The sequence below is a fragment of the Chrysemys picta genome, chromosome 4, assembly GCF_011386835.1.
Source record: "Chrysemys picta bellii isolate R12L10 chromosome 4, ASM1138683v2, whole genome shotgun sequence".
Taxonomy (NCBI): domain Eukaryota; kingdom Metazoa; phylum Chordata; order Testudines; family Emydidae; genus Chrysemys; species Chrysemys picta.
In genome coordinates this window covers 64200097-64216380 of record NC_088794.1, presented here as the reverse complement: position 1 = coordinate 64216380, position 16284 = coordinate 64200097, and the positions used below count along the sequence as shown (strand labels likewise).

The 16284-nt window shown below is 43.2% G+C and overlaps 1 protein-coding gene across 5 annotated transcripts in view; it reads right to left on the bottom strand.

Annotated features, from left to right (window-relative positions):
- The window catches only part of WT1 (WT1 transcription factor), a 48455-nt gene that overhangs the window by 28488 nt on the left and 3683 nt on the right, over nt 1–16284 (bottom strand). For 3 of the 5 annotated variants that reach the window (XM_065592469.1, XM_065592468.1, XM_065592472.1), the window contains exons 2-4: nt 13165–13287; nt 12482–12584; nt 1766–1843 (exon numbers count right to left, since the gene is read on the bottom strand). In XM_065592469.1, the coding sequence (XP_065448541.1) occupies nt 1766–1843; nt 12482–12584; nt 13165–13287 (304 nt within the window). The remainder of the gene's footprint in view (nt 1–1765; nt 1844–12481; nt 12585–13164; nt 13288–16284) is intronic. The other 2 variants (XM_065592471.1, XM_065592470.1) reach the window with 1 other exon arrangement.

Sequence of the window (16284 nt, the reverse complement as noted above, 5' to 3'; positions counted from 1 at the left end):
TGTGTTGTAGGAGTGTGGAGAACACTTTACACCCTGCAATCCTGGGCAGGACAGTTTGAGGCTGATTATGGCAGGGGTGGTGAGAGCAGACCAGGCCTGATCATCCCAGCATTGATACGCAGGCAGATGATCAGCCCCCGCACATTTCCCACACCCAAAATGCTGTTCTCCCAGCTTTTCATGGCTCTTTCCCCTTCTGCTTTTTTGCTCAGGCCACCCCTGTATTGTGTCTCACTCCCCAGCAGGGCCGGCTTTAGGAAGTGCGGGGCCCGATTCGAACAGTTTTGACGGGGCCCCGACAGGGATGACTAAAAAAAAAAAAAAAAAAAAACCACGTTAAAAAAAACACGTGGGGCTTGTACTCACCGGGCCGCGCTCCTAGTCTTTGGCGGCGGGTCCTTCACTCGCTCCGGGTCTTCGGCGGCACTGAAGGACCCACCACCAAAGTGCCGCCAAAGACCCGGAGCGAGTGAAGGACCCGCTGCCAAAGACCTGGAGCGCTGCTGGGTGAGTAAAAATTAAAAAGGTGCCTCTAGCCAGGGAAGGGATTCTCTGCCACTTGCCCCCCACTCTGGGCGACCCTGCCACTGGGCGCGGGGCCCTCTTAAGCGCGGGGCCCAATTTGGGGGAATTGGCCTAAAGCCGGCCCTGCTCCCCAGGCCCTCTCTAACAGCTACCATTGTTATTTCACACACCACGCAGGTCACGCGCTGCCTTTGGCTATGAGCTGGGCCCAGCAGCCCACTGGCAGGCATTCCAGATGCCGAGCACGCACAAGTCCAGGGCTGAATCCAGCACAGGATCTATTGGGCAGCCACTGTTTACAAGTTACAGAAAGCACATTTCTGAATTGCACTCTGACCCAACAGTAGTTATGACGGGGTCAAGAAGACAACACCTCACTGCAAGAAAGTCTGATTAGTTCAGAGGTCAGAATCTTAAAAAAAAAAAAAAAAAAAAAAAAATGCATATATTTTTTTTAATTTATATTAATGGAAGTTAACAGAATGGACAAGCTCCACATCTAACTTCATCATTCAATTGCAGAGGTTTTTCCACTGTTTCCCATCCTTCATTCACAGGCTTATTTTGTTAGTGCTTTGGAGTAGAGATCTACCTTGTCTTCATATTCATTCATGCAGTCCTTCCTATCAGATATTGGTGCTGTATATATGGAATAATATGGCTGCTTAGAACCATCTATCATATAATTATACAGGTTTTCACATTCATGTTATCCCAATTTACATTCAAATATTACTGGTCTATTACTGGAAAACACCTTGCTTACACAAATTGAAAGCTATTACATTTACTTGGCACCTGAATTGTGTAACCTACAATGAAGACAGTTTGTTTAGACAGTAAAATGGTTAAAAAAAAATCTACAACCAACATACTGTTCTCCAAGACAGATTGGTTTAAGTCAAAAGACCAAAACAAAAAACAAAACAAAAAACATAATTTAAGAAAATATTGCTAGTTCTTTCCCAGTTGACTAACCTTCGACTGAAAAGTCTCAGAGAAAACTTGACCATAAAATTCTTATTAACTGTGAATTGACTAGTAGAATAAAAATTTTAATAGTTCAATAGGGTTATTTTTTTAAACTCAACATATTAAATTACAGACAAATAAAGACCTATTTTTTGGACAGGTTAGCATTTTTCATGCCAGTAACCTTATTCCATTCATAAAATAAAAAATAAAATGAAGTTAACTACGCTAATGCAGAGGAAGATTACAAAATAATAAAACACCTTACCCCTTTAATGTAGATCCCAAGTTCATTTGATTCCATGTCATGCATTCAATCTGTGAGGTCATTTGGTATAAATTGTCACTGTTATGAAAATATCTAGAATTAGAACTAAATTACTTGACCAAAATTCAAGTAATACTTAAAAGAAGCAATAATTTTCGTTTTTCTTTTTTAAAAAGTGTTTTCAAAATACATATAGCAGTACCAAATGAATTTATTTTATTTCAACTCTTATCTGTTTGTGACATTAATTTTAAAAGAAAAAGAAAGAATGATTATGTGGTAAAAGACAAGGTGTTCATTGTGATCTAACTTGTAAATTTTAAATGGCTGAAAATTATATGCAATAAAGCTCTTAAAGAAAAAAAATACTGCAATTAAATTAATGGAACCAGTATATGCAGATTTGTGGGTTAGCAATAAAGAATATTTCTTATTTTTATAAAAAAGAAAGCAAGTGAACTAACTTTTAATAAAGCGTGTAGAGGATCACGTGGTTAATGGACTGAAAGCTATCAGGACTGGTGACCAATGTTACTACATATAGTGACTTGACAAGAAAAATGGAGTGGTTGAACCATAAATTAAACTCACAACTGGAATACTAGTCTTTTTTGGTTTTATGTTTTTTTTGTAAAATGTTATAATCTTAGAACAATGAACTCAGCAGACAGCAATATTCTCAGAAACTGGTTGTCAGTTGCTTATTTTCTATTTTTAAAGAAAACACTTCAGTGGTTTTTTATTTGAGATCAACTGTAACCAAAAGAAATGTAGATTACAGATCTACTGATATAATAATGCTCAACACTTATCACAAATAATTTAAACAGAAAAGTGAACAGGTATGTGCTTCGAGGAGGGGAAAAACTGCTGCAGACTTGCAACACCAAAAGCAGTCCGTTTCCCTAGGGTTTTCTCAGTAAGTTAGCCGTAAGAGGAGAGTCTCGCTATACAGACAGGGCTGAGCAAGTTGGTTTCCTTCTACACCGCATGCTCGCACAACATTTCTCCATGGAAAACCGCCGTGTGTTCTTTCTGAATTTTGGTTCTCCTGGAAATCCAAGTTCCCATTGCTACCCAACATTTCTCCGATCTGCTGCAGAGACTAACTGAAACAACGTTTTGAGTCTCTAGTCTTTTCAAATCGATTTTCTGATTGATGTGGGTGCCAGTGAAATAGCAATTCACAATCAACATAAGACCCCTGGTTGATTAATAATAGCTAAACTCACTAGATTTATGTAATGATTGTATATAATTTTGTTAAGAGAGTTTTTTCATGGCAGGTAGAAGTGAGCTAGAAAAGTCAGATTCCAGTGGGAAGCTTTTGCATATAAAACAAGTTAAATTACTTCAATCTTAAAGTATGTGTAATATCATTTGTCAGTATCGCGGGACACTATTATTCATTAGAATGTCTGAACTGCTATTATGCTACTACAATGTCCTGCATATCAGCTCCGAAATTGTTAGACTCTCCTGCAGTTTCCCCATTTGCAACAGCAGTTCGTGCTGGTCTGTGCCACTACGTTTTGCAATTCCACGAATTCTTCCTGTAATGCTGCTGTAATTAATTCCTCCAGGGCCCTGATTTTTATTAGAAGTGCCCGCCCGATGCATTTACAGCAGATTTCCCTTTAACTTTCTTTCCCTTGACAGTTCATTTATAAGAGCCTCCTCCACAATATTTCCCCCCTTCCTCCTTTGCTTTTTCATCAAGCAGTACACATTCATCTTGTCACTAACCAGCAGCCACTGTATTCCATACTGGGTTTGGTGACAGTGCACAAAACAAATCGCTTAGGAACCAGGACAATGTTCAGAGACACGTTGAAGGTAGTCCTGGGCTCCATTTCGGTACAGTTGGAAGCGTGTCTGGCTCATGCACTCCATTCAATAGGAGGTTTACAACTATGTGTCCCGGCTACAAAAGACAGCCTTGCCAGTGCGATCAGGGGAATTCTCCGTTTAAGGGATCCTGAGTTTACACTTGTCATCAAATAAACTCAAAGATGGTTTGTCCCTTGCAACAGGTACAGAGGCAAATTCTGCTCTCATAAAAACTCCCACAGACTTCCATGGACTTTGGATAAAGCCCCTTACACTGGTCATTCCCATGACGTTAGCCCGGACCCCCATTTACGCAGGTGTAAGAGAGCAGAATTTGGCCCAGAGAAGTGGCTTGAGCAAAGACAGACCCACTAGTCACTGGTTATGTATTAGCCGAGAAAGAGAAGGAGGAGACAATAGCAACACAGTGCCATCCGAGAGGCCACCCACTGACAATCAAGGTACCATGGGGGACAGTGTCTGGAGCTGCGGGGACTGGAGGGGAGCGATTTGTGAAGGTTAAAGTATTAAGCTCCAAACAGAAGTTGCAGCCCGACCCTGCTCCCGCTGAAACGGGCAGCAAAGTAACTGCTGTTTACTTCCATGGGGGCCCGGTGGAAGCGCTCACCTGGTCTGCGGAGAACATAGGGACAGGCAAGAGCATACCACCCAGCCAGGAAACCCAAGAGTGACTAACCCAGCAGCCTGAGAGCATAGCCCTTCAAAGTCCCCCCGGACCCCGGCACTGGGACCTCCACTCCAGGACCCCTCTCTCTGCCTTTGGCTGGAGCCCGGGATAACACGGTCCCGGCCGGGCCTTCTCTAGTTTCTGATACTTGCTTCCTTCTCACGAGAACATCAGGGCTGCAGGTGGGGTGGTTTAAGCTACAAACCCACGGGAAGGGAAAAAGGCCTCGGATTTCACCCGCTTACCCTGGAGAGCCCAACTGGCTGAGTGCCCCTCTCTGCGCTCTGGCTGAAGGCACCTCAGCAGTTATTTCGGAGTCTTATGCCTCCATAGCTAGAACTGTGTTTCCATTTCTACCGCAGCAGGGACTTCTGCCCGGTTCTCCCGACTCCACAGCTCCGCGGAAAGACCCCTGCCCACCCTCAAGAACAATCAACGTCCATGTCGGCTGAAAGCCCGTTCCCAGGGTCTAGCCCTGTAATGGGGGGGTTAATACGCATGCAAAAGAGAAGCCATTTATACAGATGGCTCCCGATCTAAAAACAGACCTATGTTTAAGTCACCAGTAGTTAATCACACCGGAAAAATAAGCGTTTAGACCCATCGGTTCCTAAAAACTTTGGAGACCACCATTGCCACTCAGGGTTGCTTACTGACTTCAGCCATTCATAAAGATAACCCGCAGAGAGTGGTAAGAGTCGGTTTTGTTTATCTGTTTAAATTCAGGCTTGTACGAGTTCTGGCTGGGGAAATTCCCCATAGGCTTTACCAGATACATATTGTACTCGTGAAACAGCTCCTGTTAAATACAATGATAAAAATAAGACGCCTGTGGCATGAGGCGATACTGTGCTTGAACACACATATTTGAGCTGGAAGATTTTAAAGAGTGACTAGGTATCTAGGTGGGTGTGTGGCGGATTGTATTGAATTTTCTCCTTGTTTTATTCCGAGCATCCTCGATTGCTCTCAAGTAAACGTGGCTCAATTGCCTTGACAAGCAAACACAATTTTGCTTCATGGGTGGGGGTGGGGGTGGGGGGGGGAGGGGCGGGGTGTTCATCATCCCCATCTAAGATCAGACAGGACTGTAGACCTAGCGAATGATTCATAGGTGGTGGATAGTTAGGGGGGAGGGATAGCTCAGTGGTTTGAGCATTGGCCCACTAAACCCTGGGTTGTGAGCTCAATCCTTGAGGGGGCCATTTAGGGACCTGGGGCAAAAAAAATTGGTCCTGCTAGCAAAAGCAGGGGACTGGACTTGATGACCTTTTAAGGTCCCTTCCAGTTCTATGAGATAGGTTTATCAGGAGCCCAGTCCTGCTCCCATTGCAGTCAACGGAATTCTCTCAGTTACTTCAATGGGATAATAGCAATGATGCAGCCGCCCCTATAGCTACCGATCACATCACATCCTGGCTGGAAGATTTTGTGAATCTCCGCTCCAGTGGAAACACCCTCCCGTTCCATGCTGCAAATAGAACACAGAGGTGAAAGTTGCTGCTGCTGGGGAGAGACTCCAAATGCCAAAACACAGCGAGCTGGAATGTAAGTAGTACTGCGAACTCCGGGCTCCACGGTTGATCACCCCAGGCTGGAAGCAAGTGGGAGGCAGAAAATGGCATGCTTGACCAAGTTTGCCAAGTGCACCACCGGGTTTCTACAAAAAGAGTTTAGTATGGTGTATCTAATAGAGGAAGAAGTATCCATACATCCATTTAAATCTAAAATGGGTTATTACTGCCAGTGCTACAGGATGGTCTCAGAGTCAATAGTTATGTTCAAATCTTAGCTTTAAATACGATTTGAATGATGAGAAGGAAAACTGGAGTCTCTGGGGATTTGCCAGCATTGATTCCCATTTGAATCACTAGTTCCCTCAAATGACCACAAATAAGACACTAAAAATAACTTATTTTCATTACAGAGATGTTTTTAAAATGAAATAGGAGGGGGGAAAACTTTTCTACAACGAGGATTAATGTAAGTTGGAGTGAAATAAAAGGAAGTCAACCCTGAGCAAAAGAGGAACTTTAAAGGAAACCAGTAGTAGATCATATAGAGTTTGTTTTGGCCTGCACGGCAGTATTACTGAGTTCTTGACCTCTGCACAGAAAGAGCTATAATCTGAACTGAAACTCCTCCACTCTTAAAGTCTTTGCAAGTGTGACTCACAGTAAATTTTCAACATTAAACATGTTTACTACATTAAACAGCATGAGGTAGAAAAGTTCACATCACCATTTTAATGGAATCGCAAATGCTGGCCTTTCAATGCACACTTGCAATCTGCATAGCTTTGCCATCAATAACTAACCATCAACAACAGACAATATCTCTTGGCAGATGCGGTGCTTGTGTTATAAGAGAGAACAAGTAGTTGCCAAAACTGGAGATTTCAGAGATACTGTTGCTTCCATTATAAGAATTATGGGCTCTTGAATATTTATTTCAAGTTATCGCCTTTCTTACTGTCTCTTTTACCAGGGCAAAACAAAATGGAAAGGTCTTCAGTCTTAGACTTGCTTGCATATTTTCTCCTTACTTCCTTTCTTTATTATGGACAAATTGGTTGCTACTAGCTAGCTAGACTTGGAAATCTTATTCCAAGCAGTATTGGTGAATTACTGCAGAACTCTGTAGTTTTGTAAATGTATTGTTAACCTGATAAAAGGAATAGTTATGAATTTTATATCAAATTTGTTATAGGATTCAGACACTGATCAGAACAATAAGAAGCCTGAGTGACTGCTGGTGGCTGTGAAATGATGGTTGATGCCTCTTTGCTTTCAGAGGTCAAAAATAGTTTAAAGCCCCGCTTTCTTTTTACAAACAAAACTTACAATTGTCCTGTGGAACTCATTGCCAGAAGGCTACCTTTGTATAGTTCCGAAAGGATTTGACATTTGTATGATAGTGAGAACAGTAAAGAGTTACATTAGACAAGATACAAAAATAGCTAGAAGGAATATAAACGCCTTTTCTGAAAGCATAAAGCCACCTCTAAACTGATGGAGACCAGGGGGAAGCCTTTCCTTATGGGCAATTTATTGCATAAACGTCCTCTACAAGGTTTCTTACACCTTCCTAGGAAGCATATAGGACTGGCTACTGTCTGAGACAGGATTCTGAACTAGATGCACCCAGTATAGCAGACAACTCCTATGTCTCTAGTGCCACCAATTGGCTGTTGTGCTCGATTCCCCCTCCTTCCTCCACTTTTAAACAAACAAAACAAAATACTAATATGTATGTGCACACAATGAAACGAGTGTTAAGCAACCTGTAAACGGACTGAGGAAAAGAAGAGGATTAATAGGGTTGGCCTGCTAACAAAGGTGGAGCATTACTGTACTGCTCACCTTTGGGAATACTCTGTGGGCCATCTGCTAAGGAAAAACAATGCTTTGTCTACACTGCAAAATTACATGTTTTGTTAATGAATGTCAATACCTCTATGAAACAGCTACACAAATACTGTCTGGCACCAGCTGGCTGGGATTAACCCTAGTCCAGCATAGGGCTACCCAAGACCAGATGTTAAACACAGCAGTCCTGGTCTAAATTAAAGTACCACATGGTGCTTAACACGGTGTTAATACTTGTTCTAACACAATGTAATTTTAGACAGTCTGAGTGTTTATGAAATCTCCATAGAGAGAGACTTTGTAGGAAATTCTCTCCTTTATCTCAGGATTTTGGTACCTTTTTGCCACTTTAGCTCACCTGTTGTGTATAACAAAGCTTTTCCTCCACGAACTACAGCTGCGTCTGAAGATGCACATGAACATCTGAAAACATCCAGAGCTAGATCAATTTAGGCATTTTCCCCAAAATGAGTGTACCTAAACTTAGGCACCTAAATCCATACTGTCAAACCTAAATTCCTGGCCTGATTTTCTGAGGGGAAGAAGTTGAAGTCTATGGAAGCTGGTGGAGCTTTAGACTCCTCCAATGGGACTCAGTGGTCAAATTCAGAGGTGATGTGGGTAAGGAAGGGACCATATTACTGACAGCAGGCTAAGTCAGTGTAAGCAGTAAGTTGGTGTAACATACAAATGGAGAAGACCAGAAGAAGGTGTAAATTACACCAATGTGGATGCCCTTACATTTTGTCAGTCTTGTTTTAATTATGCATGGGGTGGAGTGAGAAGAAAGAAGAAAAGGGATAGGCTTTCCGAACAGGAATGAAGACAATGGCTATCAAACTGTGGTCTGTGGGCCACCAAGAGTCCGAGAAGCCCTTCCTGGAGATGTGAAGAATTGAATATTTTGCAGAGTAGGTCCTGGTGGCCCATGAGAGGATCTCTCAAAGAGCGATCCACAGAATGCCAAGTTGGAGAACTCCTGGGCCAAGAGTTAGTTTAATATCTTCCTTGCATCTGTACTAATCACCATCTGTGTTCTCCCTAGCCGCTCCTCTACCATCTTCCGTGGAGGAACTAAGGAACGAACATGAAAAATACTCTTGTTTCTCAGGTATCTGAAGAAGTGAGGTTTATACCCACGAAAGCTTATGCCCAAATAAATCTGTTAGTCTTTAAGGTGCCACCAGACTCCTTGTTGTTTTACTCAGGTATGTTCTTCATAAATTCCAGTCCATGTTTCCTACCCTCGGTACTGCCTAGAGGCCAACTGGCTCGCTCTGCCTCCCAACAGGGCACCAGTATTCCTGCTTCTGGCACTCGGAGAAAATGAGATTATATGGATCTGACACACTCGCTGGGATGAAACGGATGATCCAAGAGGATACTTACAGCCACATCAGCAAGTGAACTTTGGGTTTATTCTGATCACCGCTGTATTGTAATTTTTCAGACAAGGGGCGTTCTGGAACGTGCATTAAAGTAAAATTGTAGCTCAACTTTCTATCTAGGCTTCAAACAAACAACTTGTTTCCATGTGTCGTTTACAATTGGTGTCTAAAGTGGTGAGAGAATAGTCTCTACATATGCCTATTTACTGCAGATAGCTGCTAAGGACAAGAACTATATCCAGATGGATTAAGTCAAACTGTGGTTTCATTAGGAGGTTTTATCGGTGATTCCAAGGGCTGAAGATACCGAAAGAAGAAGAGTAGCATAGCATCCCATCCTCTATTTTAAAAGAGACTCCCTATTATAATGAAATGCTAGAGAGCCGACACTTTAAAGATCTGCCAGTATGCCCATTACAAAGTGTTGAGAAACTGGAGTACTAACGCTTTTGTTCTGGCGTGTGTAAACGTTCTGGTAGAGCTCTACATACATATGCTGCTAGCTCCAAAAGGGTTTAAGGGATTAATCTTTATCCCACTGCAGTCAGTGTTACAACTTTAATTGGCTTCAATGGGAGACGGATCAAGCCGCAAGTCAGGGAGAAATTGACTGCATGCTACAATGCCGAGCGGTAATAGGATGAATTAAGGATTGAGTTTCAGATACCCATGAATGAAAGAGTCTAATTCCAAAACTCACAGCAAGAGATTTTAAGTTACTGGCGATGTAGTGTTTGTGCCCTATTTATTCATTAAGGAAAATGTCACCGAAGCTTATGAAAAATGCCTATTATACAGACATCGTTGGGAAGATGAAAGGTAGAGATCTCCGGTTGGAGTTTTAGAACAAGCAACAGTTCTTTACTGTAAAACTGAGTGCATCCGCCGTGGAATCAGTAGTATCAATAGATTGTGCTTGCTCACATCCCATCGCGAGAAATAATGCTGAAGCTATACTACTCGGTAGCCAAGGGAGAGCGGGGCTTAAACAGAATCTTTGTATCTGCTGTTCCCAGAGTGAAGGTTTCTTACTCAATGAAGTAGCTCTATGAGTTAGCGTTTGTGTTAAAATCTAGAATAATTTAGAGTGAGTCTCCAAAGAACAGACCTGCCAGGGTTACAATGGCTGGGGAGACAGCCACAGCAAAGGTACCGGTCGTTTCTAAAGAACTGGTCTAGCTATTGGGATTCTGGCGAGATAAAGTTTTATGGAGTTCTCCCGATTCAGCGACCAGAGTCTTGCCCTGTGGTCCATCAACAAAATTAAGTTTCCGTTAAAGTCCGGCCATTTGTGCATTTAATGTTATAGATATTAGTTCAAAATGGAACAGAGAGCGAGAGGATTTCACTGAGCTGTCTGAAATCCAAGTGCAAAATGCAAGGGGGATCTTATAAGGCACTGAAATATGAATAAACTGCTAAGAAAGAAAACACTATCTGTGCCTTGAGCTGCACGCGAATTATGCAGAGCCACACATTTTTTTTCCTTTTGAGGCCGCTCTACAAATCATATTTATAGATTTTCCTGAGAGATTAACAATCTTTGTCAGTTTCAGTGAAGGCATTCTCCCCGCCAATTATTCTACAACTAATCTATGTGGATAGGCTTCTTTCCTTCCTTCATTACCTCATTCCCTCCTTCCCTTGACGTCAACTCACGTTAATTGGAGAAGTGGCTTGTGGAAGTGACAGAATTTTGTTGTCCCATGTCCAGTGTTGATTAATCAAAGACGATATAACCAGCCTATGAGAAGAGTCAGTTGCAACTTCCTTCGCAAAGGCATATTGTTTTGTGTGCTCAAGTTACTTAGCAACTCAGAGATATGGGACTGGCTCCAAGTTCACAAAAAGTTTAAGAATAAATTTTGGGTAACTTCTTTTCTCACTCCTAAACACATTGTAAAATTGAAGGAGACACAACTGGCCCCCATGCCAAACCAAGGAAATGGGAAATAGCTATTGAAAAGGGTCCATTATAGATGTACGCCATTTAACACAAACAGAAATGGAGATCCATATTTTGGTGGCAAGCAAAGCGGGTATTAATTTTCTGATTCTGCTTTTTAAGTGTATATTTAACCCATTCTTACATCACATTGGAAGTCACAAAAAGGGCGGTTTAATTTGCTATACAAAGCCACATCGTGGGGGGGGGGATTTAAAATGAACTGGTTTTTGAATTACAGATATTTATTTTCGTATGCACTGTCCATTGCTGTTATTTCTAAATGATCTGCTAGTCTCCCCTCACACCCATACACATACCCCTTTTAAGAATAGGCCGGACACACAGCACCGAGGGACTGCTCCAGAGCCCACTGAAATGAAGACGTTGAAAGCCTCCAGTTAATTTGCATGGGTTTGGGTCATAGTTTGGAGCGTCCCACCTGCAGTAGATAGTGGGCAGGCGGACTACTCCATGGGTCAAAGAGACTAGCGATTGTGGGACCGGGACCTGTAATGGTCAACTCACGGGAATGGGGGAAATGGAATTGACAGTGGTGTATTAAAAAGAAACTAACCGCAGGAAATGCAGCTTTAGGGAAGAAGCTGCAACATTAATTTGACATGTCTTAGTTCTTACCAGCTTCGCACAGCTGGTAAGAATCTATCATTGAAGCACATTTATATAAATCTTTTTTGCAGCCGCCTTATAATGTGTGTGTCAGAAAATTCCAGGACACACTCCCCCCTTCCCTCCCCCCAGTTTTCAAGCATTCATATTATGTCCTGTCACTCTGGTCCCTCATAATCACGTCAATCTGATCAATCCTTTCTCCGGGCCTAATCCTATTCCCATTTAGAGTTTTGCCATTGAATTATCTCACTGGGAACAGAATCTGGCCCTCAGTTAAAACTGCCATCGAGTCACTGGTGGGTAGAGTATCAGGCCCTTCATTTAAAAAGAAGAAAGCCCTTTGCGTGGCTTCTATGGTACATACACCGGACTAGTAAATTCATTGTCAGGATCCACCTTGAGATTGCTAAACCGTTGCTTTCTGAACGTGTCTCTTTGTAAGGCGATATAGTCCACAAAATAGAGTAGTATACATCAGGAAGAAGAGCCAGGCTCAAAACACCATGAGGATTTCATTATTGTTCCCGCTCTAGTGAGAAGCAATCTAAGTAAAGCAGGTAGCTGGGGCAGGCATGTTATGTACATCATAGAACCTTCATAACAGAGGAAAATGTGTGCGCCAGACAACAGGAAATACCTTGTTAAAAATCCAAAAATTAGTGACCAGGACAAAAACAGAAAAAAATGCATAAAAGCATGAGGCAAGACAAAAAAGAAAAGACATTCTATTTCCCCTACACAAGGAGTTGTCTGCCAAGGAGAAAAACCACCACACACACCAGCCAAAAAACTTGTCAGTGCAACAAGCAAGGTTAAATGCAATCAAAGAGGAAGCGAACAGTAAAGGCTTCCGCTTGGAGGTACCTGTTATATGGGGTCCTCAGGAGCAGGGCCTGGCTGCCCGTGCAGCTGTCTGTGGGGGTGTGACAGCCGTACACTGGTGGAGGTACCGAGTACTGTTGATCTCCTGTAGACAAACCACAAAGAGTTAACAACCGCCAGGCTCAGCCCTTTTAGTAGAAATCTGGATGGGAAAGGGGGAGAGCTACTTTGAAAGTTACGAAAAGTTCCAATACAAGATACGTTGGCTGCAGGATTAAGCAGCTATAGTCAGAATTCAAACACACGGGTGTTGGGCCTGCATAAAGCAAGTTTACTTGTGTGCACCGGCCAGATTTTGCTCTCCTTTGCCACCTGCGTAAATCCGGAGTAACTTCACTACGAGTCACTCTGGATTTACAGTGAGATCCCCGCCATGTAACATCTTTAGCACCACTAACCAAGTGGCATTGGAGTTCATTACATTTCAAGTATCTCCCATTGATGTGGAGCCCGCAGGCTCAGATAACCCGTGTAATTAAATCGGTAGGCTGTGCAGAAGCCAAGAGTAAAATAATATATTAATAATGGGACCCCTGGCCTCGGGTACAGAGAGCCTGGGTAACACTTGTAATTGCTGGGTCCATCCCATAGCGAGGCTATTTTTGCGCGGGAGGTGTTGGATGTTTCTCCCTCCTGTTCGGCTACATAAAGGTCTCTGACGTTACCTAGCGAGGTCTGTTGACTGATGGGGTCCTCATGTTTGAAAGAATGGTTTGTAAACTGCGCTGCGTGGTGAGAGGGAGTGTGGCCGTAACTTGGAGTCCCATCAAACGCCACTGTGCTGTAACCTTCCAAAAGAACAACAGAAGAATCGGGAGTTAGTTGCCTAGCCTTGAACTTTCTCATGAAGCAGCTTCCTGCGAAGTGTCTCCAAGCAGGCGTCGAAAACTGAAGCCTACGCTCTTCCAAGGGCTTGAGCTCCCAATGGCTCCCTTCTGCCAAGATAGCCATCAAAGTGAACTCCGATAACCCGAAGAGCGGGTTACCAAAATAGTTCGCTCTATATTTATGGCTGTGGGTCCAGTTAAAGCCTCCCCCTTGGTGCTATTTGTGTCTCTTCTCGGATTGCTGATCTACTCTGGTACAGCCCCCTCTGTATTTAACATCGGAAATGGTGGATCTTTGCCCCATAACTCATTCTCCCCATTGCAGCCAGACAAGTGCCATTTCAAAGCAACCTAGAAGAGCGAGGCACTGAGGCCAGGACAACACATTATCAGACCGGGAGAGTTCAGTTTAAAAAAAAAATCAAAGCCTTTGCTGAGAAGGTCAGCTCTGGAGAGGTACTGAAAGGGGGGGACAGGCCAAAGAGGGTGCAGTGCCCGGGGGGAAGAGGAGGGATGCCCACTGGCATAGTGCAGCTCCGGGTCAGGAGCAAAGCCAGTCAGTGCGCTATGGAGAATGGAAAATCGGAAGTCTCGTTCCTGTTTAAAGAGGACAGATCGGTTTCAGTAATAAAAAGGATGTTTTCATTAATTGTTGCTCATATTAAAGAGGAAGATTCCCATCTGCTGTGTGTTCTCATCTGCCATTTCTAGTTTTAAAGTTACCCTTTAATCTTTTTTTTAAGAACAGCTTTCCGAAGAGTCTGCAATAAAAAGGTGGAATGTTAAATGAAAAATAAACTCCTACTTTAAAGCGAAAATTGCTGGCCAAAATAATAAACACCTTATATTTTTCACCGAGTAAATTCAGATGGAAAGGGATCACCTCTGCTGACCCGAGGCCGACACCCAATCGTAAATCAGGCGTTTGGACACCAACTTTCATTAATTACTTGGAACCAGCTAAACAACTTCAGCTAAAAAAGTAATTACAAAGTAATATTATCTTTGAGGCTTCTCAGCTCATCAGCATTTACCCCAAGACCCAAAGATGTCAGCGCAGCTCTTTTGAGAGCAAATACAAACCTTAAATCTTCCCTGGAGCTCAGCTTCTTTATAAAGATCACATTTTCTTCTAACCCTTATTTGCCTAGCTCGGGCCTCCTTCGGGGAACAGTTTTGACCAAACACACAGTTGGACATTGGCTTTTACGAATCTCTTTATCCCCATTCTTACATGTATATTCCACTAGCCCCCTGTCCGTCCCCCCCCCCAACCTCCGGATTGGAACCCCGTTGTGCTAGGCGCTGTACAGATACATCAGAAAACAATCCCTGCCCCGACAGTGTTGTGGTCACTTGTTATGACAGAGTTTCCAATTAGGTTATATTGCCTTTATTTAAAAGGGCTCGGGAAGACAGATCAGTAGGAGGCAGAAGGTGGAGATTACAGAAAACACTGTGGCGCTGGAGTAGCACTAGTCCCATGCCTCCATTTTATAATAAATCACCAGACTATGGAATTCCGTCAGAGACGAAAGGAGGAAGCTACAAAATAGCAAAGATCTGGATTATTCTGCCCTCGAAGTAGTTCTGAACCAGCCCTTTGTCCCGGGCTTCGATTAAACACCGAGCCGCATTTCTCCAGACCAACCTAGTCTTTGTATCCCACCCCCATGGCTCTGCGGGTCCTCTCTCTTCCAGAGGATGATGGGCCCCTTTGGCAGCGATGACAGCACGGGTACCCCATCCACTTCCATGTTACGGCTGTTTCTCTCTCTCTTATCTCCTTCATAGACTGAAGGATTTTTTTCTTTCCCCCTCCTTGTTTCTTTTTAGCGTTCTAAAACACTAACACTTTCTTAGTTCCTTTTGGCCTGATGCAGACATTTGGTGACCTTCGAAACTCTGTTCTGAGCAGAATGATGTTTTGGCCACATTTTCCGGTGTTGCCTGACCCAAAGCTTCAGGAATGTGATAAGAGAGTTGAGTTCTGAACAAGCCTCCTGATAGCAAGGTCTCTTTAATTAGGACCTTATCAGAAGCAGGGCTGATTAAAATGTGCTGAAAATAATTGAAAGTTGTGCATCTGTTGCAGCATGCGATCTTCTGAAGGAATCCAATTGTTGGAGGAATCCAGCTGGATGAAAGGACAGGGGAGCCAGAAGAGAAAATGGGCAGAGGTTTCAAAGCCTTATTTCCCGCCCCCCAACACTTGGCAAAAAAATGATTGCTGAGCCAAGGTAGCGTCTTTCCCACGGTCTGAAAAACGTCTGAAAAAGCAAAGTGCAACCTTGACTGGTTCAAAGCAAGAACATTTTATTCAGCCCTAAAATACTGTTTGCGATCTTACCAAATTCCTTTTGGCTCAAAGGAAGCGTTGTGTGCTGCAAAATATTTTTGCTTAGCAGAGAAGATGCTCTTACCCGTTACTATTTTGGGAATGTCACTGTACTGGGCGCTATAACGGGATGTGTATCAAAATATGACACTGACATGTGTGTCTTGAAACCAAATATTTACTGCCTGGGCGCCCCACCGGGGAAATCTCGCCAGCGGTTTAGAGATCAGAGTCGATCTTCAGAAAGCCTTAATTTAGCGAAAGCTGGTAGGTAGCCATTTGAACACGGAGAAAGAACAGGTAGGAGACATACAGAGGATTAGTAGATAATGGAAGTAGGTACCACCCATTTTCCCCCACCCCACCCCCTAAGACCCAGGTTAACATGGCCATTCTGGAAGCTTTTTCAGTATTTGGTCAGGCTGAGTCTTGTCTTCTCCATGCAGAACAAAAGCAAATGAGCGGGCGTGCGATGCGTTTGTAAAGATCAAAATATGCAAATAACCGATTGTGTGAAGCGCCATCGAAATGCTGGAGGTATCGCACACCTGCGTGTGTCAAAGTGATGGTTTTAGCTGACTCAGTGTGATAGGATCTGAGTCACCTCTAGTTTTGGACAA